The 27,946-nt window shown below is 37.4% G+C and overlaps 1 protein-coding gene across 1 annotated transcript in view; it reads left to right on the forward strand.

The window, feature by feature from the left end:
- DPP10 (dipeptidyl peptidase like 10) overlaps positions 1 to 27,736 on the forward strand; it is a 656,594-nt gene extending 628,858 nt beyond the window's left edge. Inside the window, exons 20-26 of the mRNA XM_036320739.1 lie at positions 6,051 to 6,245; positions 6,956 to 7,010; positions 16,993 to 17,092; positions 17,346 to 17,404; positions 17,517 to 17,589; positions 22,260 to 22,333; positions 24,770 to 27,736. Coding sequence (XP_036176632.1) covers positions 6,051 to 6,245; positions 6,956 to 7,010; positions 16,993 to 17,092; positions 17,346 to 17,404; positions 17,517 to 17,589; positions 22,260 to 22,333; positions 24,770 to 24,907 — 694 coding nt within the window. The 3' untranslated portion in view covers positions 24,908 to 27,736. The remainder of the gene's footprint in view (positions 1 to 6,050; positions 6,246 to 6,955; positions 7,011 to 16,992; positions 17,093 to 17,345; positions 17,405 to 17,516; positions 17,590 to 22,259; positions 22,334 to 24,769) is intronic.
- The last annotated feature ends 210 nt before the right edge of the window (positions 27,737 to 27,946 follow it).

Consider the following 27,946-nt stretch of genomic DNA (forward strand, 5'->3'; position numbering starts at 1 on the left):
CAGGCTGGCCATGGCCCCCAGCCACCCAAGCTCCTAATGGAGGCTGGCAGGAAGCAAGTATCTAGGATTTATTTATCTTCTATAATTGAAACTTCTATAATTGAAACTCTGCCTTTAGTGGAGGCCACAGCTGGCCAGGGCAGGCGAGAAGCTTGGTTTCCTCCATTGCTGGGGCAACCAAGCCTCCTGCTTGCTCCAGCTCTGTGGCTGCCAGCTGCCATCTTGGTTGGGTTAATTTGCATATAGTTGCTCTGATTGGCTGGTGGGCATGGCTTGGGGCATAGTGAAGGTATGGTCAATTTGCATGTTTCTCTTTTATTAGATTAGATTACTAATGGAAGAGGATGGATATAGGCAAGAAATAGTTCTCTGGGAGGAAAAATAATATTATTCCTCATATGATATAGTAAATATATGAGAAAACTCATTCTGCCATTGTAGGACAATTCATCCATGAGAAAAAAAAATCTTAGGACAATAAAATGAAAAATAGAGAGAAGGAATTTGCCCAAGGCACCCTTAGCTAATATGTAGACATTGTTTGGAAGAGGAAAAACTTCATTTGGCTTTAGATGTACACATGTTACAACTAAATATTCTCTGCCTATAAATTTATATAAAGTAAATTTTAGATTAAAGCAAGACAGATTTTTTTAAAATATATTTTTTTATTGATTTTTCACAGAGAGGAAGGGAGAGGAATAGAGAGTTAGAAACATTGATGAGAGACAAACATCGATTAGCTGCCTCCTGCACACTCCCTACTGGGTATGTTCCCGCAACCAAGGTACATGCGCTTGCCCAGAATCGAACCCAGGACCCTTGAGTCCGCAGGCCAACGCTCTATCCACTGAGCCAAACCGGTTAGGGAAAGACATATTTTTAAGGCTACTACTGTCTGATATCAAACTCATGTTCTATTGTGAAATGAAATCTGTCCTAAGGAACAATATCAGAAGGGTTGACAACTGATTTTCCTTAAGAATTTAGTGTGATGTGGCTCCATGCAGGGCAGGTATCCTTTCCCTTATCTTGCCCTCCATTATGTTCTGCAGCCTCCCTTTCACACTCTTTGAGTTTATTATATCTGAAATAAAATTGCAACACAGTCCTCAATGATTTCAACTCTAATTTAGCACTGATGAAGCTGAAGTTGATCTATTCTAGGCCTAGAAAGAGCAAATAACTGAGACGACTATAAGCAATTTTATGTCTCCTCCTTCCACACTCCAATGGATACAAATATGCAACTCTCAGTACTGCAGTTTTATTTTTTGTGCTTATTTTTAAAGCTTTTTTTGTTGTTGTGGTAAAATAAACATAAAATTTACCATCTAAACCCCTTTGAAGTATCTAGTTCAGTGGCATTAATGCATTCACATTGTTGTGCAACCATCATCACCATCCATCTCTAGAATTTCATCTTCCCAATCAGAAAATATGTCCCTATTAAGCAATAACTCCCCATTCCCATTCCCAAGCTCCTGGCATCCATCATTCTGTTCTTTGTCTCTATAATTTGATCACTCTAAGTACTTAATATAAGTGGAATAATAAGGTATTTGTCCTTCTTTTCCTGGCTTATTTCACTTAGCATAATATCCTCGAAGTTCACCCATGAAACAGTAGAGCAGTTCTAAAATTTTCCATGTAGGACAAAAAAACAAAAAAGTGAAGTGCCATGTAATAGATCAATCATTAAACATGCTCTCCTTGGAAAATATTTTTGTTCCATTTATTTTCACCAAAATATTACTGGTTAGGAAAAGGGCTTTCAAAAAGGTTAACTATTTAGAAAATATTATTTACTTCCTAATGAAGATAATAAATGAAGATAAAAAGAGCACATCATTGCTCAAGGTAACTCAACACAAGGGTAACAAAGTCAGAAATTAAACCTATGTCTTCTGAGGCTAAATTCAACACTCTTTTCTTGAAATTAAATAGCATTTTGTGAACCTGACCAAACATATAGTCTGAACAAATTTTTCCTCCATAATTCAGTTTCTGTCTAGATGGTATTTTTCATGTCATCAAAAGGGGGCTTGCTCTGTCATTTTGAAGATCTTCTAGATATTGTGCATTTTACTCATCTATCTTTCTATGTTTTATTAAATTTCACATCCTGAACTCTTTATTCATACAGACACATTCAGTGTTGAAGGTACCAAAAAAGACAAGGATTGGGCCCTTGAGAATCTTAACTTTGAAGAAAAGTTTACAGTCTTAATTCAATTTCACTGCCTATATAAGGCAATATAGAAGTTTCATACTGCTGTGACCTTTCCAATGCTTAAAACAGGTGGAATTGTTCTTTCACCACAACTTTCAACAAAATTACTGGTACATGTTCCTATTCTTAATCTTCAAACACCCTCCATTCTGTGGGTCTCCAGAGTAAGGTAAAATAATATTAAAAAAAAAAAAAGCTTAGAAAGACACTCAGAAAAATAAAAAGGAACTGGGTGAATTGAAGCTCACAAGTCTACATGTCCAATGTACCCATTTATCTATGGTGGATGATCTGGTCTATAGTACATGCCCTATAGTCATGTCTACCACCAACTACCTTGATATCCCTACCTCACTTAATAAGTAGTATATTTTTGTCTTTACTTGGGGGCGGGGGAACCTAATATTTGTCGTTTCTCACTTTATGAAGAATCTTCACCCTGTCCCTGCAAGTGTCTGGGTTATTCCTTATAATGGAAATATTAGCATCATAATCTATGGTCTCTCCTAACTCACCTTGAAATAGATATGCCTGCATTGTGGACCAAAAAAGAAAGGGAAACAAACCCAGCGTATAAATATGTTAAAGTCATTGGTTGAAGTGAAAAATGGCAATTTAGAGAAAGGAGCAAGAGAGTGAAATTGTACTATTTTCCCTGAGCATTGGAAACATGATTAAAGGATTGAAAGCCTTTGTTTTAAAAAATAGGCAGCTATTCGTTGATCATAAAAGTTTGAGAATGTGCCCTACTTTAAACTATATTTTAAAATGATTTATTCGCCTGCCATAAAATGTTTTTGACTACTTACATTTTGTCTAAACTTAACATTGCTGTGAATTCCTAAAATAGCTGTGTACAATGCAATGGATCATACATAAACTGAAAAATATCTTTCAGATTAACAAAACATTTACATTACCTTAGAGCAGCTGCCAGTGTTTAAACTTGAAAAATTCTGCCTTAATAATTAAGAACACTGTGGTAATCGCTCCAAAAAAAATCTGTTGATTAATTTTTTAATGTTTGTGTGTTAAGATATCATTGGTCAATATAGAAAATGGAAATCCCTCTGACATAGGTCACACGACATGGCCCAATATTTTTATCTACCAATATTGCCCAGTTTTATTTCTGCATAACTGGCCAAAATTTTTTGTATAGTTATTTATTTGATCTGTAAAGAAATATGCTCAACGTAAGCAAAAACGGCTTCCAACAAAAGAGTAATAACACTTTCTGTTGTTTGATGAATCTAACAATGCTTTATATTGCTTACTATATTTCATAAGGTATTTTCAAATACATTAGGACATTTAATATTTGCAAAGTTCCTTGAGGGAGAGAAAAGAGAATTTTTACCATTGTTAAAGTTAAGGAAACTGAATCTTAGAATTTTAGTATCTTGCCTATGTTCAGCTTGAAGTTAAGACCTAAACTGTCATAAACTGACCTAAACTTCGTACTCAGCTTTAAGGGGCAAGTTAATCAGTGTATTTTGTCCTTTGTGAATCATGTTTTACTCCCTAATATTTTCAATAAGCCCCCAAGTTTCAAAATACAATCTCTGAATTTGAACTCAAGGCTTTTTCAGGTCTTTCCAGTTTAAACTTGACCTGAGCCTACTTTCCCTGAAAGGATCTAGTTCAACAAGAACACATTTGCTGTGTTTTCCATGTATCAGAAACTGTTAGGCAGAGCGATTCATACTGTCTCTCCAATGGTGAGCAAGTCATATCAATATCACCTATGATACTGGAAAAAAAAACCACAATTCCTGACTTTATTCTGAACCAGGCTATAAAATTTCTCATTTAGGGATGTGGGCATGTGCGGGAAGAATTCCCAATAATCTGATCAGGAGCTGAGGTTGCCAATATTAAAATACATTTTAAAATTAAGAATTAAATTAAGAAAAGAAGCTAAGATTGCAAATACTATGGAAGGACAAAGCAGATCTTGATTTGGATCACAGGATTATCAGTGGGATTTAGGAGTGAATGAGGAGGTCCTGGTTGAATAACTTCAATGACACAGTCTTTATTTATGATGGAGGCATCATAATGCATGTAATAAGCTATGGTACAGGTAACTTCCTCCACAGAAAAGTTAAATAAATGTTGGTAGTGTATAGTAAATAAGGTAATGATCCTAAGTGTTTGGGCCACAGAAAGCATTTATATTAATTTACTAGGGCTAACAAGGAAATATCACGGACTGGGTATTTTTAAACAACAAATTTATTTTCTCATGGTTCTGGAGGTTCAAAGACCAAGATCAAGGTAACAGCAAGTTTGTTTTCTTCTCAGGCCCCTCTCCTTAGTTTGCAGATTACTGCCCTCTTGCTGTCTCTTTACAGGGTCTTTCCTGTGTGCACACATGCCCTCAGGGTCTCTCAGTGTGTCCTAATTTCCTCTTCTGATAAGAACACAAATCAGATTGAATTAGGGCCCATCCTAATGGCCTCATTTCAACTTAACCACCACTATAAGGTCCCAGTCTCCAAATACAACCACATTCTAAGATACAGGACATTAGAGAATCAACACATGCATTTTAGGGGACACAATTCAGCCCAAAATAGCATTTTATAAATATCAATTGTTTGAGGTTTTGCCCTATTCCCTACTTCCTCTCTTACTTGACTCACGGGTCCCAAACAACCCCTGTAGCTGCTCAGTTCCGTTTGCTGCCCAGAAGTTAGTTTCTTTAGCAAGTTCGGTAACCTGAGAACTTGTTCATGAGGATTAGCGTGTGTGTTGGAGCTTCTAGGTAAACATTTGCATAAACATGAAGGCAGGGGCTTCAGTGTCTTTATAGGAGAGTGAGAGTGAATAGGGTGGAAATTTCTGGTGTGCAGTTCAACTAAAAATGGAAATCTTTTCAGAGCATCTTTTGATGCTCTTCAAAATTATCACATGGACCACTTCCTGTGTGTTCATCCTAAACTTAGGTTTGGACCTAGATAGCCTGTGGTATTTTATGAAAATTTGTTATTGGTGGTGTGTGTGTGTGTGTGTGTGTGTGTGTGTGTGTGTGTGTGTTTACTTTTTGATATTTTGGAAAATAAAATAATAAATATCGTTGGAATATGAAAATTTAAACTTTTATCACCTTTTTCCTTTGGAGAGAAGATTCATGCTTTATAATTCAACAGTCCTTGTTTACTTTTAACTTCCACAGTTTTCAAACTTATGTGTCTGTGTTTTTTGTTGTTGCTGTCAATGACAAAGAGTTTTACCTCACTGTTTGCTTAAATTCTCCTCAGTGAGAATTCAACCACCACCACCACAACAACCACCAAAAAAAAGAAAAGAAAAAGGAAATATAAATGTAGTGTTTCTTTTTGAGTCTGACATTGTGTGGGGTTGTACATTTCTTGTTAAATTATTATTGATTCTATAACTGATTCTGCTCTGTCAGAACCATTAGCCCTCATAGACCATTTTCGAGGCATTTCAGAAACACTGTCTGGAAGATACCTAATAAAGATGAGCTTGCATGTAAACTTGATTATCACTCCGTATAAATGCCAATGGAAAATATACATCTATTTTGTCATTTTTCCCTTTTGAAAAATGAGTTAAATTAATCTTTCAAGCACAGTTTTAAATCTTATTTTGTATTTTCACAGAAATTTTCATTTAAAATTTTACAATTGAAAATGGAATTTAAAGCTTCAAGTTTATCATCAAGAATTAATAGATTAATAGCCATCATACCTCTTTTCCATAATTTTTGTTAGCTAATAAGGGTGAACATTAAAATTCCTAACAGGTTGGCAATTGCTCTTGTTTTGGCCCAATGTTGGTATTGCAGGGATGAAGAACCAGGAAGCCAGCTGGTTACAGATAAGTTCCATATTGACTGGGACTCAGTACTTGTCGACACAGATAGCATCATCATTGCACGATTTGATGGCAGAGGAAGTGGATTCCAGGGCCTGAAAATTTTGCAGGAGATTCATCGAAGGTTAGGTTCAGTGGAAGTAAAGGACCAAATAACAGCTGTGAAGTAAGTGGCTGCACATATTCCTGTTGTTTTCTCTATAAAGATCAGTGCTAGCTAAATGATATATATTGCGGTGGGTGCTGACTCACATATTTGTATTTTAGTTGTTACACAATTTTCTAAGTTAAGCACATAGAATATTGCATTTTTCAAGTACCTTTCTTTCTTAGCACCACAATAAAATAATTATCATATTTCCTCTGTGGAATTAGAATTCACTTTGGATTTATGAAAATGAAAGATCTTAATTATGCTGTTCTTTTTTTTAATCATAATTCACAATGTCTATTATTTCTTTAGTTCATTAACAATTCCTGAGCTTTCACAGTTACAATTACCACACTGACATGAAAGAATGACCTGAGAAATCTAGTAGGTTCTTTAAAACTGCACATAGAAATAGGCAAGAATATTTTTAAAATGTAGATGTCATTTCAGTGTGTCTGTAATGGGGCACAAGGATCTTAAATGGGGCCCAAGGGTCTTCAAGGGGACCCAATAGTCTGCATTTGTTAGCAGGCTACCAGGTGCTACCCAAATTATTCGACCATCACTTTGGCAAGATTTTGAAATACATGGCTTTTATACATCAATAGAGCTGCAGCCACAAAAGTATTTCTAGTTTGACTTGTGTTGTGTGTGTGCCACGAATGAATTTCCATGTGCATTTAACTCAAGAAGATATAACATTTTTTTTTTCTTTTTCACTGCAGATTTTTACTGAAACTACCATACATTGACTCCAATAGATTAAGCATTTTTGGAAAGGTAAATAGTAGAAAAATTGTGTGTGTGTTTCTGTATGTATAATTACTTTCCTCAATTTACTCTAAATTATGTATATCATTCTTTAGAATATAATATTATAATTACTAAATATATGCATTCAATAATGTGTTAACCAACTATTTATTAGTATCTAGTGCCTGGTGTTAAAATAACAACAGGACATAAAAGAGCTCTGTTTTTATGAAGCTTACCTTCTAGAGGAGGAAAAGATAGTAAAAAAATAAATAAAAAAATATTTTCATATGACAATAAATCTTATAAAAAAATCAATGGATCAAAGTTAACTGCAGGAAAGACCAATGTTATTAGATTGAGCCCTCTGATTAAGTGATATTTAGGCTGGGACATAAATAATCAAAGGGAGGCAGTCATAGAGATAGCTTAAGGCACAGCAGGAACTGCAAGCTTTGGAAAGACGAACATGGCTTAGAATCTGAAGGATGACCGAATGCATAGTTATGTCTCCTGTATTTTCTGCACAATACTTCTTATAGCAATAATGTTTATTTCAGATCCAACATAATTTTTAGAGTAATAAAATCTACCTCATGTAGGTATTTATATACCTACCTCATGTAGGTATATAAATATGTCTCTGGGCCAGATGTTATAAGGATACAGAGATGAAAGAAAGAACTCTTGTACTATTCTAGACAAAGCAAATTATTGGTGCTCATGGATTTAAATATTGAGTATTTTCAGCTATTCCTAAGTGAACCCAGAGACACATGCCATAAAATAATTGGTAATTTTCCGGTGGCGTACATGTCCTCCCCCACTTCAGATACCTGCAATGCACCATGTCTTTGTTGTATTTAACTCTGGTTGTCAGTAATATTCAAGGAACCAATAAAAATATTTTGTGAACAATATCCCTATAATATAAATGCAGACAAACAAATAAATGAAATGCCCTCATTAGCGGTAAAGGTATTGGTGAAAAAACAAAAATGTCGAAGAAAGTGGTCATTTCAAAAGAATGGGAACTCTAGCTACATTAAAATGTGCATATAGTGAAATCGTGTCCCATGCTCCAACATGGATGAACCTTGAAGACATTGGACTTGGTGAAATGAGCCAGGCACAGAGGGATGAATACTATGTGATTCCCTTTATGTGAGGCATCTAGAGTGGTTACATGCATGGAGAAAGAGTACAATTATGGTGGCAGGGCCTAAGGGGTGGGGGAAAAGGAGAGCAGTTGTTTAATGGGCGTAGAATTTCATATTCACAAGATGAAAGCGTTCTGGACATCAGTTTCACAACAATATGAAGACACTTGATGCTACTGAACTGTGCATTTAAAAGTACTTAAGATAGTAAATGTTATGCTATTTTTTACCCCCTCCCCATGGAAGTGCATCTAGTGGAGATCATTATACTCTTTAATGCTCATGATATATGCAACAGCTTACAAAGGACTCAGGGCTTCTGTATTTCAGCACTCTACTTGCTGCACACAAGAACAGGCATCAAAGGCCAAATGAGTTGTAGGAGCATTCATTAGTATGGAAATTTAGAACATATTCAGAAGGTTTAAACAGCCTCATGAAGATAGTGGGGCATGGACTGATGGTAAACATTATTCAGCAAATAGAGGGCAAGGAGTATAGTCTGATGTAGATGCCAGATTCAGGAAGGAGAACATGTTTGGAGAACCTGAAATAAATTTACTATCATTGATTATAGGCAAACATAATCACTGGGAAAGAAAGGGTATATGGCAGCACTAGGGCCAGAAATTCACCATCTTTGATCAACTTATTTCCTTTACATTCAGCAATATTTGATTAAATGTCCAATTCCTGCTTTTTATTTTTGGTATAAATTTTTTTTATGGTCTACATATCTTCATCTGTATCTATATCTATATCTGAATCTACATTGACATCTACATCTACATCTACATCCATTTCTACATCTATATCTACATCTACATCTACATCTACATCTACATCTACATCTACATCTACATCTACATCTACATCTACATCATCCAGCTAGCTGGCTAACTCCATCCATTATAATTTACTTTGCCAGCAGAAATGAAACTTACTTAGAAGTTCTGAGGTACATTTCACTTTTGAGCTTCAGAATGCCAAAATAGTGAACTGTAAGAAACTGGTCAATATTTTTTGTTTTGTGTATAATTTGTTCTAGCTCAATCTTTAAGATTTGGAAAGCATGTAAGCTAATTAAGAAATAGAGTGATAGTGTTTCTAAGAATGTTTTTTTTCTATCAAATAATGTAGATTTTAGACTAACCTTACCTATTTTTTACTTATTGTAATGTTAAACTGTAAACAGAAGGAAAACAATGATTAATAAATGCATGCATTCTAAAACTATTGCATGTATATTAGAGGGAAAGGGATGGGATAAACTTCAGCCAGCATTTAAAAAATATACAAACAAACAAAACTTCTGGGCATTTATATCCAATTTTATTCTATTTTTTTAAATATATATTTTTATTGATTTTAGAGAGGAAGGGAGAGGGAAAGAGAGATAGAAACATCAATGATGAGAGAGAATCATTGATCGGCTGCCTCTTGCATGCCCCCTACTGGGGATTGAGCCTGTAACTTGGGCATGTGCCCTTGACTGGAATCGAACCCAGGACCCTTCAGTCCATAGGCTGATGCTCTATCCACTGAACCAAGCCAGCTAAGATTCTAATTTTATTTCAATATTCCACAAATACTCTACTAGTATAGGTAAGCAAGATTTTATAAAAATAAAATAAATTTGTTAAAATTTAATAAGAAATGCGAAAATATGTGGCAAATGAAACTGACATAATAATTGTAATGAATGGAACAATCTCATCACTGAGTAACCAACAAAAAGACAGCAGAATTGAAACAAAGCAGCCTATACTGATTATTGACTTTTTTACTTAAATCAAATGAAAAACTTCCTCTAATTGACTATAGAGTCCATGTGATGGCCACCAGTTTTGATATCTTTCTGATAGATGTGAGCTGTTTTGAAATAGAAGTTATTTCTCTGAAGTAAATTAAATTAAAGCAGCATGTTTGATTAGGTTCTTAAATGGTACAGAGAGAATCATGTTCAATAGCTTTCACTATCATTAAGTCTTAAAGAGTATTTAGCTTCACTGGTCTCAAATTTTCATATTAAAAATAGTGAAATACAACTCTTTGTGTAGCAGCAATGATATGCAACCCTAGTTTCACTTGAGAATCACATGGAGAGCTCCACAACCCATCACCACAGATTGAATTGTTTTCAAGAGCATTGATATATTTTTTGAAGTTCCGCTGGTCTAGGGCATGTTGTCTGAAGGTAGGAAGATGTTCTGGTTTGTTCTTTATTATACTAGAGGCCTGGTGCACAAAATCTGTGCACTCAGGGGGGTGGTGTCCCCAGCCTGGTCTGTGCCCTCTCACAGTGCGGGAGCCCTGCGATCGATCGATTGCCCCAAAGAGGTAGGCCCTGGCCCTCCATCCAGGGTTCCTCGATGGATTGCCCCAAAAAGGTAGGCCAGAGCCAGGGGTCCCTCCTCTGTGCCGCGCGAAGCCGCGGGACTCCCAGCTTCGCTGCACAGAGCCACTGGGCCTGCCTCCATGCCCCGCACGCAGCGTCAAGCCCCCACCCACCCACACGCACCCACTGCACAGGCAGCCTCCTGGTGATCGCTCGTTACGGCATGAGGGCATCACGGCATGAGGGTGTCAGGACCACATAGGCCTTTTTTAGTGTAGATTATGCTACAAGGACTTGCTATTCAAAATGTGAACCAGCAGCATAGCTATGCCCTGGAGTTTCTTGCCAATTCTTGCTAGAATCCACACCAGATCTACTGAATTCAAATATACATTTTATTAAGATTTGCAGGCATTTTGAATGAACATGTCAGTTGAGAAGCATTTTTCTAGGATCTGCTCCTTCTTTAGAAGGCACCATTCTTCTTAGTTCCTGAAGAAAATTAACTTCTAAGAATCATATTAAACTGAGGTAAACACACACACAAACCAACATAAAAACATAACACCAATTTATTATTTTATATTATTTATATATGTGGTATACAGTTCTGTGGACTGCAATACTCAACTATTTTCTTAAAGTGGTAAAGTATATATATATATAAACAACTAAATCATAATCAGTGGAAGTTTGTTAGGGCATTTGTGGAATTAGAACCCGAAAAGTTATCACCTAGGATGTGATCGTCTACAATGCATTTCTCAAGGTGGGGATAGCATTGCTAGGTGGGAAGCACTTGAAACCTCTTGGCTGTGACACCCTTGCTCATCTCTCTGATGATCCCCTAACAATGCTTTCCTAGGGACAGCACTCTTACGGGCTAAGTGGCTCTTTACTTGCTCTGCTTGACTCATCGTGCCCTCTCACACCTCTGAGAAGGAGCAGAAGATGCCACACCAGACTATGTCTCTTTAGCCAAAGATAATTTTGAGTTGATTGTTTTTAAGAAACAGCAGATCCTTCTACTCTGAAAACAGACAGAGTAGAAGTTACTCTTTTATAAGAGACATTGACATTTATAAAGAACATCTCCATTCGTGTCTCCCTCTCTGTACCAACAAGAGAAAGATGACTCTAAACCAGTGATGGCGAACCTATGACACGCGTGTCAGAGGTGACACGTGAACTCATTTTTTCGGTTGATTTTTCTTTGTTAAATGGCATTTAAATATATAAAATAAATACCAAAAATATAAGTCTTTATTTTACTATGGTTGCAAATATCAAAAAATTTCTATATGTGACAGGGCACCAGAGTTAAGTTAGGGTTTTTCAAAATGCTGACACGCCGAGCTCAAAGGGTTCGCCATCATTGCTCTAAACCATAAGAAATTCTTAGCAATGGAGAAGGCACTGACTTAAATTTACATAACAAGCCCTATCCTTGTTTAGGGTTCTTTTCTGGGTTACTTCTTAGAACTAACCTCTCCCAATATCTTCTTTCATTGAAGAAGGTATTTAAGGTGGTGGCCTGGGCTTTCTCACAGAATTACTCAGTGTCTCTGGTTAGTTCCCATATAGTCATGAGGTATACATGTTAAAAACAAAAACAAAAACAAACAAACAAACAAAAACCCTTGTGCTTGTTTTTCTCTTATTAATATCTATTACAAGGCATTTCAGCCAAAAATTAAGGATAGGAAGAAATTATTTCCCCACCCCTCTTCTTTCTTCCTTTCTTTCTTCCTTCCTTTCTTCCTTCCTTCCTTCCTTCCTTCCTTCCTTCCTTCCTTCCTTCCTTCCTTCCTTCCTTCCTTCCTTCCTTCCTTCCTTCTTTCCTTCCTCTCTCTCTCTCTCTCTCTCTCTCTCTCTCTCTCTCTCTCTCTCTCTCTTTCTTTCTTCTCTCTCTTTCTTCTTTCTTTATGTTTTTATTGATTTTTAGATAGAGAGGAAGGGAATGAGATAGAGAGGTAGAAACATCAATGAGAGGTGATTGAGCCCACAACCTGAGCATATGCACTGACCAGAAATTGAACCAGTAACCTCTTGGTTCATGGCTCAACCCATGAACCACACCAGCTGGGCTCCACTTCTTTCTTTAGATGTGATAGCACAATTAAGCCTGCTACTTTTAAATTTTGCTAATCAACAGCTATTTTTCTATCTCTCAAAAGGACTGAGCAAAAACACTCTTGGTGGTTTCACTCTATAAAGGGTAATTTTATTTCACTTATCTCCTTATTTTGGAGGAAGCTTTGCTCAAGCTTCTGGGTGCTAGGTGAATATACAAGTAAAAAATTGATATATGTGGGGATGAAAAATAATTTCCCCTTTACTCTTTTGAGTTATTGGCTAAGATACCCTGTAATAAAAGACAGATTAACAAGAGAATAATAAAAATATGTTTATTGACATTTATACCTCATGTTTACATGGGAGATACCCAGGGAAAAATGAGTCAGTCTCTGAGGTGGCTTAGAATTCAGGCTTAAATTACCAGTTTTTTAAAAAATGTGTTTCTATTTATTTCAGAAAGAGAAAGGGAGAGAGAGGAATAGAAACATCAATGATGAAGAGAATCATTGATCTGCTGCCTCCTGCATACCTCCTCCTGGGGATAGAGCCCACAACAAGGGCATGTGCCCTGACTGGGAGTCCAACTGTGACCTCCTAGTTGATTCATGGGTCCATGCTCAACCACTGAGCCACAGCAACCAGAAATAAATTATCATCTTCATAGGGAAACAAGAGAAGAGATATAGGTCTTTTAGGAGAGATAAATGACTGGTAAGAAAGATGAATAGGACATTAGCAGAATAGATGGGAGATGCAGTTTGTGGCAAATTTTTTTCTGTCAACTTTTATTCTCCTCTTTTATGACAAGAGTTAGTCTTCCCTGATTGATGGAATTCCTGGGGAAGGAATCTATAACAATTGAGTTCTTGTTGGAAGACCTGTCTTTATGAGAGTTCAGAGAAATCCTCTCCCTGCATTTGTTGTTTTTTTACGTATCTCTAGCTCAAAATAACCGATATGCCATTGTGGAACATTTTTGAGTGGAATATTCTGCTACTCTTAACATACATTCTCTTTGCCATTTCATTAATGTCTGACTGCATTTTATACTTTTTTATGTATCAATATTTAAATGATGTCTCAAATAAGCATAAATTAAATTCTGTACTTATTATATCAAGTGTTCAGTGAAAATACTAGATTACTTTAGCACTAAACTACACTAGAATCATCTAGAAATCTTTTAAAAGTAGACTCATCATGAACCAATTGCACCAGAATTCCTAGTGCTAAGACCTGGGTGTTAATATTTTTTAATACCTCCTAGGATACTCTAATGTACAGCAAGATGTGGAACATTTCCCAGAGCACAGATTAAAATTAATTTCTAAAATTAATAGTTAATTCCCTGAGCCCGGTATTACTGTAATTGTTAAAATCTCTTTTGTACCTTTTCTGGTCAACTCATGGACTACAAAAGAAAGTTGACCATCTTGATTTATGTTTTAAGAATTTATAAATAAATTAGTTTAAAAAATTTCAAGATGGTATTTTAAAATTAAATTTAAACAATAATCCAACTCATCTAAGTAGCAACATTATTTACCATATCTCATTTCCTTCAAATATTTAGTTGCATGAAATTGAAAGCAGGATCTATATTCATTTATTTATTTTTATTTTTAAAATGTTTTTAAATTGATTTTTAGAAAGAGAGGAAGGGAGAGAGGGATTGAAACATGAAGGAGAGATAAACATCAACATCGATCAGTTGCTTCCTGGACAGCCCCTGTTGGGGATGAAGCACCCAATCCTGGCATTTGCCCTGACCAGAAATTGAACTGGTGACTTCTTGGTGCATGAGTGGATGCTCAACTATTGAGCCACACTGGCTGGGTCAGAATCTGCATGTATGATAATAGATTTTAAATATTTAATTATGCTTTCTTAATTCTACATAGCCATCATTATTAAATGATCTACTAAATATATATATATATATATATATATATATATATATATATATATATATATATCTCACTCATTAAATCATATATCATTTTAGGTTTCATATATATATATACATATATTCATCCTAGTGCATGAATTTGTGCACATTAAAGGAAACTAATTAGAAGGTGGCCAGCAGGGCGCGACTGGGTGAGATGGGCCAGACATGCCTTGAAACCAGCCTCCCACGGTCAATCTCCAGCTAGGGCTCAAAGGGCGTCTGCTGAGTGAGCAGGGTCCCTACGGCAGGTGAGGTCACTCAGCCTGGCCTGTGGGGATCGGGCTGAAATCGGCAGTCTGACATCCCCCCGAGGGGTCCCAGAGTGTGAGAGGGCAATCTGCAAAGTTGCTGTTGCTTGGCAGCTCCTGCACTGAGCATCTGCCCTCTGGTGGTCAGTGCATGTCAAACTACCAGCCAGTCACTTAGACTTTTATATATATAGATATCTGGCTTGCCTAAAATGATATCTGATTTAATAAGTGCTGTATTTGCATAGCTTCAAATTATTTTGGGCAGTTTACAAGTATTTGGTATGAAATTAAAGAGCAAACCTTTGACACTTGGTGCTATATGATTAATTTTATATTTTACCTAAAATTATTAAAATAATGTTCTATAAAAATTTAAACAACTATTTTCAAAATTTTATGTGTACAAAGTGGTCTTTGTGTTACCAGGGAAATTTGGATATCCATTTCCCCCTGGGTCTGGGGCTGGGACTTGTGTTCTTATCATATTTCAAGAAAAATAATTTTCTGAGACTCACTCATGAGAGTGAGTGATTTTTATTTGTGTGGAATTATATCCCTGGATTTCCAAAGTCCCATTTCCCTTAGTTTAGTTCTGCAAGAAGTGTATAGTTGAAAGCAAAGCTGGTGCCCAGAGTTTCCCTCCCATGGTGCAGCTGGGTCAGTTCAGCATCAGGCTAGTTGCGGTCCCTTAGTCCATTGTGTGTGGAGGCCACATGACTGTGAGCCATGTGGGAAAATGCAGGAGAATGCAACATGCCAAGAACACAAGAGCACAAGAGAAACCAAGAGCCCAAGAGAGGGCATTCCTAGGGGATTAAATACCTAAAATTTTACACCCTTGAAATGGCCATGCCTATTCTGGCCAATGACCTGTTCCCAAATATGATTGACAGACAAGTATCTTCCCTATGTCACCCCAGCTTTACTGGGCATGTTTCTCTCTCCCCTCCATTGGAATCCTAGGGAGTATAAATTTGTAACTTCCTGTTGAAGCTGCCCAAATAACATGCCTACAGTATTTGGTATTCCCTTTGCTCCTTTCTTATTATTAATAAACTAGAGGCCTGGTGAACAAAATTTGTGCTCTGAGTGGGGGGTGTCCCTCAGCCCAGCCTGCACCCTCTCCAATCTAGGACCCCTCAGGTAATGTCCGACTGCCGGCAGTCAGACATCCCTCTCACAATCTGGGACTGCTAGCTCCCAACCATTCACCTGCCTGCCTGACTGATTGTCCCTAACTGCTTCTGTCTGCCAGCCTGATCACCCCCTAACCACTACCCTGCCAGCCTGATTGATGCCTAACCACTCCCTTGCCAGCCCGATCACCCCCAACTGCCCTCCCCTGTCATCCTGGTCACCCCCAACTGCCCTGCCCTGCCAGCCTGGTCACCTCAAACTGCCCTCCCCTGAAGGCCTGGTCCCCCCAACTACCCTCCCCTGCAGGCCTGGTCGCCCACAACTGCCCTCCCCTGCCAGCCATCTTGTGGCTGTGGACACCACCATCTTTGAGAGTGTGACAGTCAATTAGCATATTTCCTCCTTATTGGTTGTGGGCACCATCATCTTTGAGGTTAGGGCAGTCAATTAGTATATTCCCTCCTTACTGGCTGTGGGAGCCACCATCTTTGTGATGGTATGAAGGTCAATTAGCATATCCCCTCTTTATTAGATAGGATAGATTAGTAGCAATTGTATTATTAGTATACTAGAGGCCTGGTGCACAAATTCGTGCACCAGTGGGGTCCCTCAGCCTGGCCTGCAGGATCAGGCCGAAATCGGCTCTCAAACATTGCCCAAGGGGTCCTGGATTATGAGAAGGTGGAGGTCAGGCTAAGGGACCCCACCAGTGCACAACTGGGGTTGAGGTGGGATGTGGGAGGTTGGTCAGCCAGGGAGGGACTGCAGGAGGGCTCCAGGGCATGTCCAACTCATCTTGCTCAGTCCCGATCAGCCAGACCCCAGCAGCAAGCTAACCTACCAGTCAGAGTGTCTGCCCCCTAGTGGTTAGTGCATGTCATAGAGAGCGGTTGAGTGGCCTTACCATATTATACTTTGCTTGGTTGAATGGCCTACTGGACGACTGGACACTTAGCATATTAGGCTTTTATTATATAGGATTCTTTGTTCATGTTAGGACATAACGAGACGTGATATGTGGATCACCAAACATAGTGATTGAAGCTAAAAATATCTACAGAAATTATATATATAATTTCATTTTTTTTGCCAGGGGTATGGTGGCTATGTTGCATCAATGATCTTAAAATCAGATGAAAAGCTTTTTAAATGTGGATCAGTAATTGCACCCATCACTGACTTGAAGTTGTATGGTGAGTACTTTCTATAAAATGACCTAATACACTGTATTGATTTGTAGAAAACAAAATCCTAATGCAAAGGAGCTCAATTGAGTTCATTTATCATGTGTTATCAGAGATGCTTACAGCTGTTTATCTTCTCTCTAATTTAATCAATTTTGCTGGAGTATGACAATTAAATGTGAAATATAGAAATTGAATAATGTAATATTCTATTCCAATTGTTTTTAGTTTATTCTTAAATTTCTGTTTTCTTGGGTCACAGCTTCAGCTTTCTCCGAAAGATACCTCGGTATGCCATCTAAAGAAGAAAGCACATACCAGGTAACTAATTTAAAAATAATTAAGAAAGAAAAGTATTTCTGTTCTAAAAACTCAGTAAACATGTAAATACAGGTAGAACTATATATACAGGTGTTTTTGCTTCCCTTTCTAGGCATCAAGTGTGCTACACAATATCCATGGCTTAAAAGAAGAAAATATATTAATAATTCATGGGACTGCTGACAGTAAGTATTATATTTGCTGCTAGTCATTGATGGAGTCTGAACTTGAACAAAGGGGTACATTCAAGGACTTGCTCAAAGGGGACCATATAAACCTACTAAAGAAGAGAGCAGAGTGGCACAAAATCTGATGCATGATGGGAAGTGGAAAAAGGAAGTCAGGACTAATAATAGAGGAAGGTGTGATCCTCAGTGGCAGCGCTATGCGATACGATGTTTTGGATGACAGAAATGTCCAGTCTTTGCTGTTGGACACACTAGCCACTGGCCACATGTGGTTCATAAGCATATGTTCATAAGCATGTGTTTACAATGATTGAAAACCTGAATTTTTAATTTTACTTAATTTAGTGGCTAGTGACTACTTCTATGGTGTTATTTAGCATACCTCAACAGGACACTAGCCTAGAAAATAATAGGACAGCACTGAGATAAAATTCTGAGGCAGCTACCCACTTAAATTGTTAACACCTCTCATTTGTCACATTAAACATCGGAAATGTACGTGACTGATATTACTAGTAATTAATAATATTTTATAGTCACATAAAGAACATATATATATATATATACATATATATATATATATATATATATATATATATATATATATATATTCTGTGTAAAACTTTACAGCAGAGGGCTGACTATCCATAGCCCCATTCAGAGATGAGGGAAAAAAAAAGCACACATCAATTTCAAGGAGGAAACTAATTTATTTAGCACTACCTAGCAAGTGAGCAAGGATAGTCAAAGCCTTGAATTAATAATTCCTAAATTTTGAACTTGTTTTTGTTGGTTCAACCTGCCTTGCCTAAGTATTTTTACTCCATTATAAATAGCATATAACTAAAAAAGAATCATAGCAAAGATCATACCAGGCCTTGAGTTTAACTTTCAAGCATGTCAGGCCATGGTTAAATTAGTGTTCAGCTCAGTATACTATATATGTATTTGAGTAAATAGGTAAGTGGTGGAAAAGAGACAAATCTCCCTTAGATAAAATTCTGAATAATTTATCTAGGTATTCCCTTTCAAAGAGGGAAAACTTAACTCTCTTTCCTCCCCTCTTTTAGAGCTGATTGAAATTACTGATTTGCTTTAAGAGCACTGTATAGAAAGGGGAGAAAAAGTAACTTTAGAATACAGAAACTTGACAAATACCATTCAGCCAGGTGGTCAAGTTTAACATCAACAGTGACAAGTCACTTTGATAGTATGCACCATGTATGTAATTTCATTAAAAACAAAAAAAACCACACGTATTTCCAGTCTAACAATGAGAAAAAAACATCAGACAAACCCAAAAGAAGGAAATTCTATCAAATAACTCAGAACTGTCAAAGTCACCAAAAACAAAGCCTTAAAAATTCTGATAGACCAAAAAAGCTTAAAGAGACATGATGTTTAAATGCTTCTAAGTTCTGTCAAATATACCATAAAAATGTGAAATCTTAGTAATAGGGGAACTGGGCAAGATATATACAAGAACTCTCAGTACTGTCTTTGTAATGTTTCTGAAAATCTAGAACTACTATAAAATATAAAAATATTCCCCAAACCTACATGATACCCTACCTGTGTTGGGTGAAATATGATAAAAGAGAGCATAAACATTCTGAAGGACATTAGGCTTTTGTTCTAAGGTGTTAAGATATTATATGAATAATAATAGCAATAACAATAAGTAGCAATTATTAAGTATTGACTATATGTCACTATGGGAACCATGCCAGAGGCACCTTATGGTCAAGGCCAGTTAAAGCACAGAGGCCTTGTTGTCAATACACCGGACTTAACCGTGCCTAGGTTAAGTAAGATACCATACACCACTGCAAGGCCACAGCGATCTCACAGTACGCTGTGCCCTTCTATAGCCAAATGATTGATGTCACTGTTGGCAACTAGCCGTTTTTGTCTCTGGAGTAATATACAGGTTATTGACCAGCTAGTGTGAGAAGCAGAGGCGGTCAGCACAGAGAATGTAGCTCCTATGGGTGCAGGAGAGATCAAAGCTCAGAGGAGCTGAGAGCTGGAGCTCATAGAGAGCTCAGATACAGCTACCATGTTAACCAGCTAGGCATGTTAACCAGTGAGAGCTAGGCAGGAGAGACGGGAGAAGCTGCTGAGCCAGAGAGTTTAGATACCGCTATAATGCAAGGTGGTGAATTTAGAGGCAGCATGTGGCTGCTCAGATAATAGCTATAGGTACAGAGATTAATGCTACTGTGTAGGAAAGATAAGTATTTACCAGCCTGCGTATGGCTGCCTATATGGGATTGCTGTGAAGGACTGTCTTGTCTGACGACTATGTGGCCACTGGCTTCTGCAATAAGGACTCATTCTTATACACCCACACTTCTCATGGCTTTTCCATCTACCATTTGGCATCCAAGACGGTCCAGCCCCTCAGCAGAGGGCTTAGACCCAACAGATAGCACATAGTCAGGAAGAATTTAGAGGAATACATGAACTCAGAGCAACTCAGAGCAGCAGTGCTGAGCAGAGCTCTTGCAGTCACTGACAGTCATAAAATGTGCCCAAAACTTTTAATATCATCTTACCTGTTTTTTACAAAAATACTGTAAGAGTTATTATCACTCTTCTTATTGAACAAATTAGGAAAATAAATATTATAAAATTTATATAACTTGCCGAAAATCACACAAGTATCGATTCGTAGAAAGAGGATTTGAATCCAACATTGATAATCTTACTTATTGTGTTCTGAAGCTTCAATTGCAGCAATAAATTATATTCAGGATTAAATTATTTTACATCTAACAATCACTGTAGAGTGTATTAGTGCTATTCAAGTTTCTCCATCACTACGTTGCAGCTACTGAGGTAAATCATCATTCCTGTCAGACTCAGTCATGGCTTGATGCTTCGCCCATCTGATAAAATGCAAGCAGAGATTCGACACTCATCACGTTAAAGCAAATGCACCTGTGTATTTGTCTATGTACACAGACACACACTCACACATACACTACACATGCACACTCCCTATGGGCTTTGTGGCTCAGTCATTGACACTATAATAAACCATTATTAATGTTTTCCTCAAAAAATACCCGCAAATTAGTTCAATCAGTCAATTAGACTTTAAATGTTTAGTTTTAGGAAGGGGTCAAATGACAATTATCAATGAGCTTCGCACTAGAAACTAAACAGGAAAACAATCCATTTGGAAAGTCCATCTATACTAATAAAAAGGTAATAAGCTAATTAGACCAGATAGACCAGACATCTTCAGGTTGTCTAGTCCTCCTTCCGGACAAAGCCACAATGGTGGGGGCTGAGTCAGAGGTGGTTAGGGGCAATCAGGCTGACAGGGGAGAGCAGTTAGGGGCGATCAGGCCGGCAGGCAGAGGGGTTAAGGGTGGTCAGGCAGGTAAGCAGGTGAGCGGTTAGGAGCCATTGGTCCTGGATTGTGGGAGGGATGTCTGACTGCCCACAGGAATTGGGCCTAAACCGGCAGTCGGACATCCACTGAGTGGTCCCGGATTGGAGAGGGTGCAGGCAGGGCTGAGGGACTCCCCGCCCCCTCCCCTCCCAGTGCACGAATTGCATGCACCGGGCCTCTAGTCTATACATGTATCTTTCAACTTTATCCATACCAGGAAATGGTGGGTCCTTTCCAAAACGTTATCCTACAGTAAACAAATTGAGAGTCATTTTACCTTGGCTACTGCTCCTCTTCATTAGCATTTCTAGTAGCTTAAAGTTACAGAGCGAGTCGTAAGCTTCTTCAAAGATGACACGGTCCTTCCCCACTAACTACAATAGGAAGATGTTGGAAAAGACCTTGGGTAGATTTTAAAAAGATTGAAATGACCATTAGGAAGCTTTTATTTTCTGCTAGGTAGTAGTATTATTCAGTATCATAGAATTAGAGTTATGAAGGATCTTAAACTATTGATAATCCTGCCCTAGTTTTACAAAGACAGGTTAAAAACGCTAGCTTAAAAGTTATTTACAGACATTTGAAGAGGTACACTGCGTCGGAATGAACGGCGCAGGCAGCATGTGCGCAAAGTGCTGTACGGAGATCTGAGTGATTCCTCCAAGTGTTCAAAGCTGGTTAGGGCCAGGGCTACTCTCTGCCTGGCCTGCTGTGCTGCTTACTTCAGTTTTGGACCTTTAGGGTCAGGCAGAAGGAAGCTAGAAGGAAAGGGGAGAACCAGCATGATCCGCATTAAATATTTAGCCTTTGAATAAGGAGATGTGTACTCTCTTTTCTCAACATGGGGTATTCTTTTCTAATTTAAAATGAAACAGAATGCCAGTATCTCACTGAGATTGGTCCCTGATCATCCTCAGAAAGGAACAGAAATTGGTTTGCTGTATTATTATTATCCAGACAAGTATTCATTATGTTAAAATTCTTATAATGGTATAAAATGTGTACAATTAAAAATGATAAATGATAACCAATAAAGTAAGTCTAAGTAACATCTGTATAACAAGTAGAGCCTTCCTAGTAGCTCCCGTTTCAGTTTATTTTTTTATAAAGGGAAACTCAAAGTTTTATCATAGCCAGGTGTAAGTCTTTTAAATGTGCAATGTATGTAAAGTAAAATATTTAATCTTTTTGGGGAAAAAAGACATAAAATGTTCTTATCCTTATAAACATATTTCTTCAAATGTCACAATTTAATTTCTTGCAGCAAAAGTTCATTTCCAGCACTCAGCAGAATTAATAAAACACCTAATAAAAGCTGAAGTGAATTATACTATGCAGGTAAGCCACTTTTTTAGAAGATGTGTTAATGTGGTTTCCTACCTAGGTTTTTTAGTTGCGAGATCAGAACACAACTTCTGTGCTACTCCATCCCCCAATGCTATTATTTTTACTGTGTTTGTAGCTACCAAAGATTGATTTATTTTTTTTCTTAATTGTGCTGAGAATGTGGATCAGCTCATGCTTTACAGTTGTGTAATAGTCGGATGCAATGTCTTTCTCCTGAGACTTTTATTCATGCTGCTATGGGAGGAATACATGAGTGGAATTTCTCTAGTGCTGGCGGGAGGGCGTTCTTGGGGCACTGCTGAAATGAGCACTTTCAGAGGCCTCATGGGAGAACGAGATGCCTTAGAAGACTTTGGTTGCTTGGATTACATTCCTCAGTTTCTAATGCCCCATTTCCATCAAGCCAGTCCTGAAAGAGGGCAGCTGTAGGTTCAGCAAAGCCAAAAGCAGAGCCAGTGTCCAGAGCTTCTGTTCCATGTTGCAGCGGGCCCAGTTCAGAGTCCAGGCTAATTAAAGTCCATCAGGCCATTATGTGGAGCTCACATGGCTGTGGGCTACATGGGCAAGTGCAGGGGAATGTGCCGCCTGCAGCAGGAGTCCCAAGAGGGCCAAGGGCCAAGAGCTAAGAGCCAAGAGCCAGGAGTGAGGGAACTCCCTTTTGTTCAGAAGTTTAAATATTCAGGCTTCATGCCCCTGCAGTGGCCATGCCTATTCCTGCTAATTACCTATTCCCAGGTGTGACTGGACAGATAGGTAAGCATCTTCTCGCGTCACTCAGACCTTTTTGGGCATGCGTCCAAACTGTCTTGCCCAGTCCCTCCCCGCATCAATCTGTAGGGAACAGCCTTGGAGAGTGCCAAAGGACAGCTCTCTGTATAAATGACATACCTATGTTATCTAGTCTTCCCTTTACTCCTTTCCTGTTAATTAATAATGAGATCATTACAATGGCATCAAAATCACTGATAATGAATTCTTTTAAACTAATAATTCCCTTTCTTCTAGTCCCTTTGTCTTTTCCTCATTTTTCATCACTCTTATACTAAAAAGTTGGGAGGAGGAGTGGTTTCAGTAAATGTTATGAGAAAAAAGGAGAGATTAAAAAACCATTTAGATCTGTGCCTTCAACCATATTAAATAGATATTTATCAAGAACTTACTTTACAACAGTCATTAAGCTAGATAGGTCAATAAGACATACTTTATATGACCAAGGGACTTTCAGTCTGAAGGAAGAGTTAAGAAGGAAATAAAACTAATTGTAATTTTTCAACATTTGGAAGAACTAAAAGTAGTTCAACATATCTAAAACCAAGGAACCAGTGTTAGCATGAAGACAGGGTAAGGTGAATAGGTAACCAGATGGTGGGCCATACCGTTAGCACTCCGAAAGAGTATGTGGCTTTACTCAGAGGGCACCAAGGCACCATTTAAAAACGTTTTACTCAGGAATTAATGTGGCAGCCTTTGTATTTGTATTTGGGGGGAAAAGTCACTAATGTCTTTTATATTGTCAAAGTAAAAATTCCATTGGACAAGATTAAACAAACAAGGAGGATTTTATTCAAGACTATTGCAATAAGGGAGAGCGACTAAATTCAACTTTGTTGAAATAAAGGGCTGAGAAAGCTTTGAAGCTAGGGAGGAGGAACTCATAGTCCACTTGCATTTGGCTTTACCAAAAGGTAATGTAAACTTTCTTGTATCTTTATGACAAGTCCCTCCCTCAGAGACTGTGAGATAGGGGTGCTTTCCCTTCAGTGCTTATATGTCAAAGAGATGGTTTCCAGTCCTTGAGAAAGACATTTCCTGGGTTGTAAAACTGTCAATAAACTGAAAGAGGATTTACATCCATTTCAAAGGACAGTGAATGAATTTATAATTTCAAGTTTTCTAAATTAAATAGGCTAAGAAAAGGGAGGTCAGGAGCTTATACTTATGAAGAAACTCTAATATCTCCCCCAATAAATATCAATTTAAATACATAAAAAATTGTAGTCTGTCTTAAATATTGATTATGACATTATTATGATAAAAAAGGAAAAAAAAATTAAAATATATTTTATTGATTTTTAACAGAGAGGAAGGGAGAGGTATAGAGAGTTAGAAACATTGATGAGAGAGAAACATCGATCAGCTGCCTCCTGCACACCTCCTACTAGGGATGTGCCTGCAACCAAGGTACATGCCCTTGACCGGAATTGAACCCATGACCTTTCAGTCCACAGGCCGATGCTCTATCCAGTGAGCCAAACTGGTTAGGGTAAAAGGAAAAATTTTATATAAAGAACTCAGCATGGAATTAGTTGAGATTTTGGTTAGATATTATAACCTGAAGTTTCTTTGTCATTTGATGAAAAAGAATGGGTTCTGAGGGACAATACTTGCTTTGGTAACTTTAAATCTTCTTTCTCCTCAACATCTTAGGTCTATCCAGATGAAGGTCATAGCATATCTGAAAAGAGCAAGTATCATCTCTACAGCACAATCCTCAGATTCTTCAGTGATTGCTTAAAGGAAGAAATATCCATGATACCACAGGAACCAGAAGAAGAAGATGAATAATGGACTCTATATAGAACTAAGGGGATATTGAGGTTCAATGAAATCTAACCAAGAGACTGTAATATTGTAGATGCTGCAGAATTCCAAGGGCAGCTTGAGGAGATGACACTGGAACAGCACACTCAGAGACAATAAACTAGAATTTGAATACAGATGTCCAAGTCTACTGTTTTGCCAAGGGTGCAGAACCTGTTTCTTTGTGTAAGGAAGGTCAAATGGTTGGTTTCTTAGGAGAAATTAGTTTTGCATTAAAGTAGGAATAGTGCATGTTTTTTTCAGTTATCCCCTCTTTGTTCTGTAACTAGTTGTTCTCATTTTAATTTTAATGGCCACCATCTTTGAATACAATGCACAACATATCAGTACTACAGTCCCTGATCTTTGGTGGCTGAGCAGCAGTCTAACACTCTAGTGTACCTTTACAATAAGTGCAATTCCTTCATTGCCTATTATTATGCATAAGAAAATATTCAGTTAATAAAAAGAGGCTATTTTATGTAATTTCTGTTTACAAAAAAAAGCATTGTTAAATGGGTCAAAGGTCATGTAGAAATATGGATTTCAGCACCTTCCAAAGTTCAGTTACCAGTAGATATGATATTGTTAAACCAACACACAAGTGTGTGTTGAACAATATATATACACACTTGTGCATATGCAATCAATAAATTTATCTTTACATGTTATTCATGCTACAAAGGATAAACTTTTGATGAACTAGAAGAAATGCTCTTTTACAGGCTATAATGGAAGCTTTGTTTAATGAGCCAAATATGACGAATCATTTTTTTCAATTCAAATTCTAGCTATTGCTTTTCTCTAAATGTTTGGGTTGTGTTTGGTATCGTTTTTAGTGGTTAATAGTTTTCTAGTTGCAATTTAATTATTTGGATATGATACCTTGTCACTTGTAAATTAGATACTTAAATATTAAATTATAGTTTCTGATAAAGAACTTTTGTTAACAATGCAATGCCACTGAGTACTATTTTGCTCTTTGGGCGGAGAAGGCTTTTTTAAAAACACTTGGTCCTTTTACTTCTCTCCCTCAATTCAGAATCAATTCTCTTTTTCATTGTAAAAACAAAGAGCTGGATTATTTCTTTTGCTAGTTCCTATTTAGTATTTGGTGCCTGCCCAGTTCACCTGTTACTGTTTAATTTAAATATTTCTAGAGTTAGAAATGAAATATTTTTTATTCATTGATGAAAAGGTCACAAACAGCAGTGTCTGCTGTTTAACTTGAGATGAAGGCACAAGACACATTCATTCCTGGTCTGTGCTAACTTGCAGTAGTAAGAAACTGAGAAAGTAAAATAAACTTCACTGTCTGAAGTCAACGTAAGTCATGAGGGGATTAAATTTGGTGACTAAAGTCAGAGTATCTTCGCACTTTACTTTAAGGATCGTCCAGATGATATCGAAAAGTCTGGAAAAGTTAAGCTAAATCTAGGTAATATACTATATTTTTGTGGTTTTAAAAATTCCTTAGTACAGGCTGAGTAAACATGACATTAGAAGACCAGGAGGCAACTTAAAAATGTCACAGAATTGCTCCTATTCTGTCAACCCCCAAATCTGGGTATTTGGAAATGTGTGAGTCATTTGGGGATATTCCGTTCTTCTTCTGAATGCATTGGAATTGTGTCCTCACTGCTTCATTGAATTCAATTTAAAATGAGAAAGGCTCTTTTCTGAAAGACTTATTTCAGGTCTTTCTCAAGAATAGTAAACACATTAAAAAAAGGTTGTGATATTTCAAAGGAAAGTTTTGCCTATTTTATTAAGATGGAAATTTCTTTTAAAGCTGATTTAAAGTCCAACGGAAGGTTTTTAATCAATATTTTAAATTTCAATCACTAGAGATTTTTATGATGCAAATAATTATGTTGTCTGAAAGATGTGGTTTTCTTAAATGTCTATTTGAGTAACATTTAAAACGTATTTACCTTTTACTGTTCATCACTTCTCCTGTTTTATTATTATCAATGTTTATCTATTTTTCAATTAATTTAATACAATTTATAATGTGAAAGACATTTGTCTGGAACCCACTTTCACCTTTAAGGCTAAATAGATCTCAAAGGAAGACACACTATTTCATAGGAAGCTGGACATTTTTCATTTGGGTGATATTTTGAGTTCAAATAATTATGCCATTTTAGGTAAAGGAATGATCTCCAACACATAGACACCAGATACTAGAGGGATTGTGCAAGTGGACTTTCCCAGTTATACATTTGTCTTTGATCATAATCCCGCTGTTTTGAGTATACTGATGCATTCCAAGAGGTTCCTAGAACTCCAGTAGCAAGTTTTCCAAGTGACATTTTCCCCTTAAAGTTAAAAAATGTCAAGTCAAACTGTAAAATGAAACAGGTAAACGCTATTAAATCATCCACGGAGATAAACACATAATGTTTTGAACCTATTTTGGAAGGCAAAAGTATTGTTTCACTAATTCCCTCCATGTAGGGCTCTAACTCAACACCTATAGATGAAGAAGTGGCTGCTGATCAGTTTGGATTTCCTGACAGGATCTGGGAAAAGAATGCTCTTCTAAACCTGAATCTCAGCCCTGCGATGTGCCTCTCTTGACTGGATATTTAGCATAGACATCATTCCCAGCGGGAGTCCTGCAGGGGCCAGTTGTAGATCTCTTATATAACTGCAATATTGATCGTTACTATAAGGAGAATTGCCTAAGCCGTTGTCCTCAAATGGTGGGCTCCTGGGATGGATTTGCTCTCAAATCACAGTAAGAGCACATGGCTTCTAGAATCATGTTTGAAATACTTGGTTTGTCTCTCCTCCCATGCCCCCCACCTTCACATCTGCAGGAATGAGCATTGCGTAAATAAAACCTGACTCCTCAGCTGTGCTCCATCTTTCACTTCCTGTTCTGGGGATTCTCTGATACTAAGTTTGTCTGCTGGAACCAATGAACTCATCCCTTACACACTGCAAACCTATATAAAGGTGTTAATGCCCCCATTCAAACCCAACTAATGGAAGACAGGAGCAGGAGACTATATATTC

The sequence above is a fragment of the Myotis myotis genome, unplaced genomic scaffold (assembly GCF_014108235.1).
Source record: "Myotis myotis isolate mMyoMyo1 unplaced genomic scaffold, mMyoMyo1.p scaffold_m19_p_8, whole genome shotgun sequence".
Taxonomy (NCBI): Eukaryota; Metazoa; Chordata; class Mammalia; order Chiroptera; family Vespertilionidae; genus Myotis; species Myotis myotis.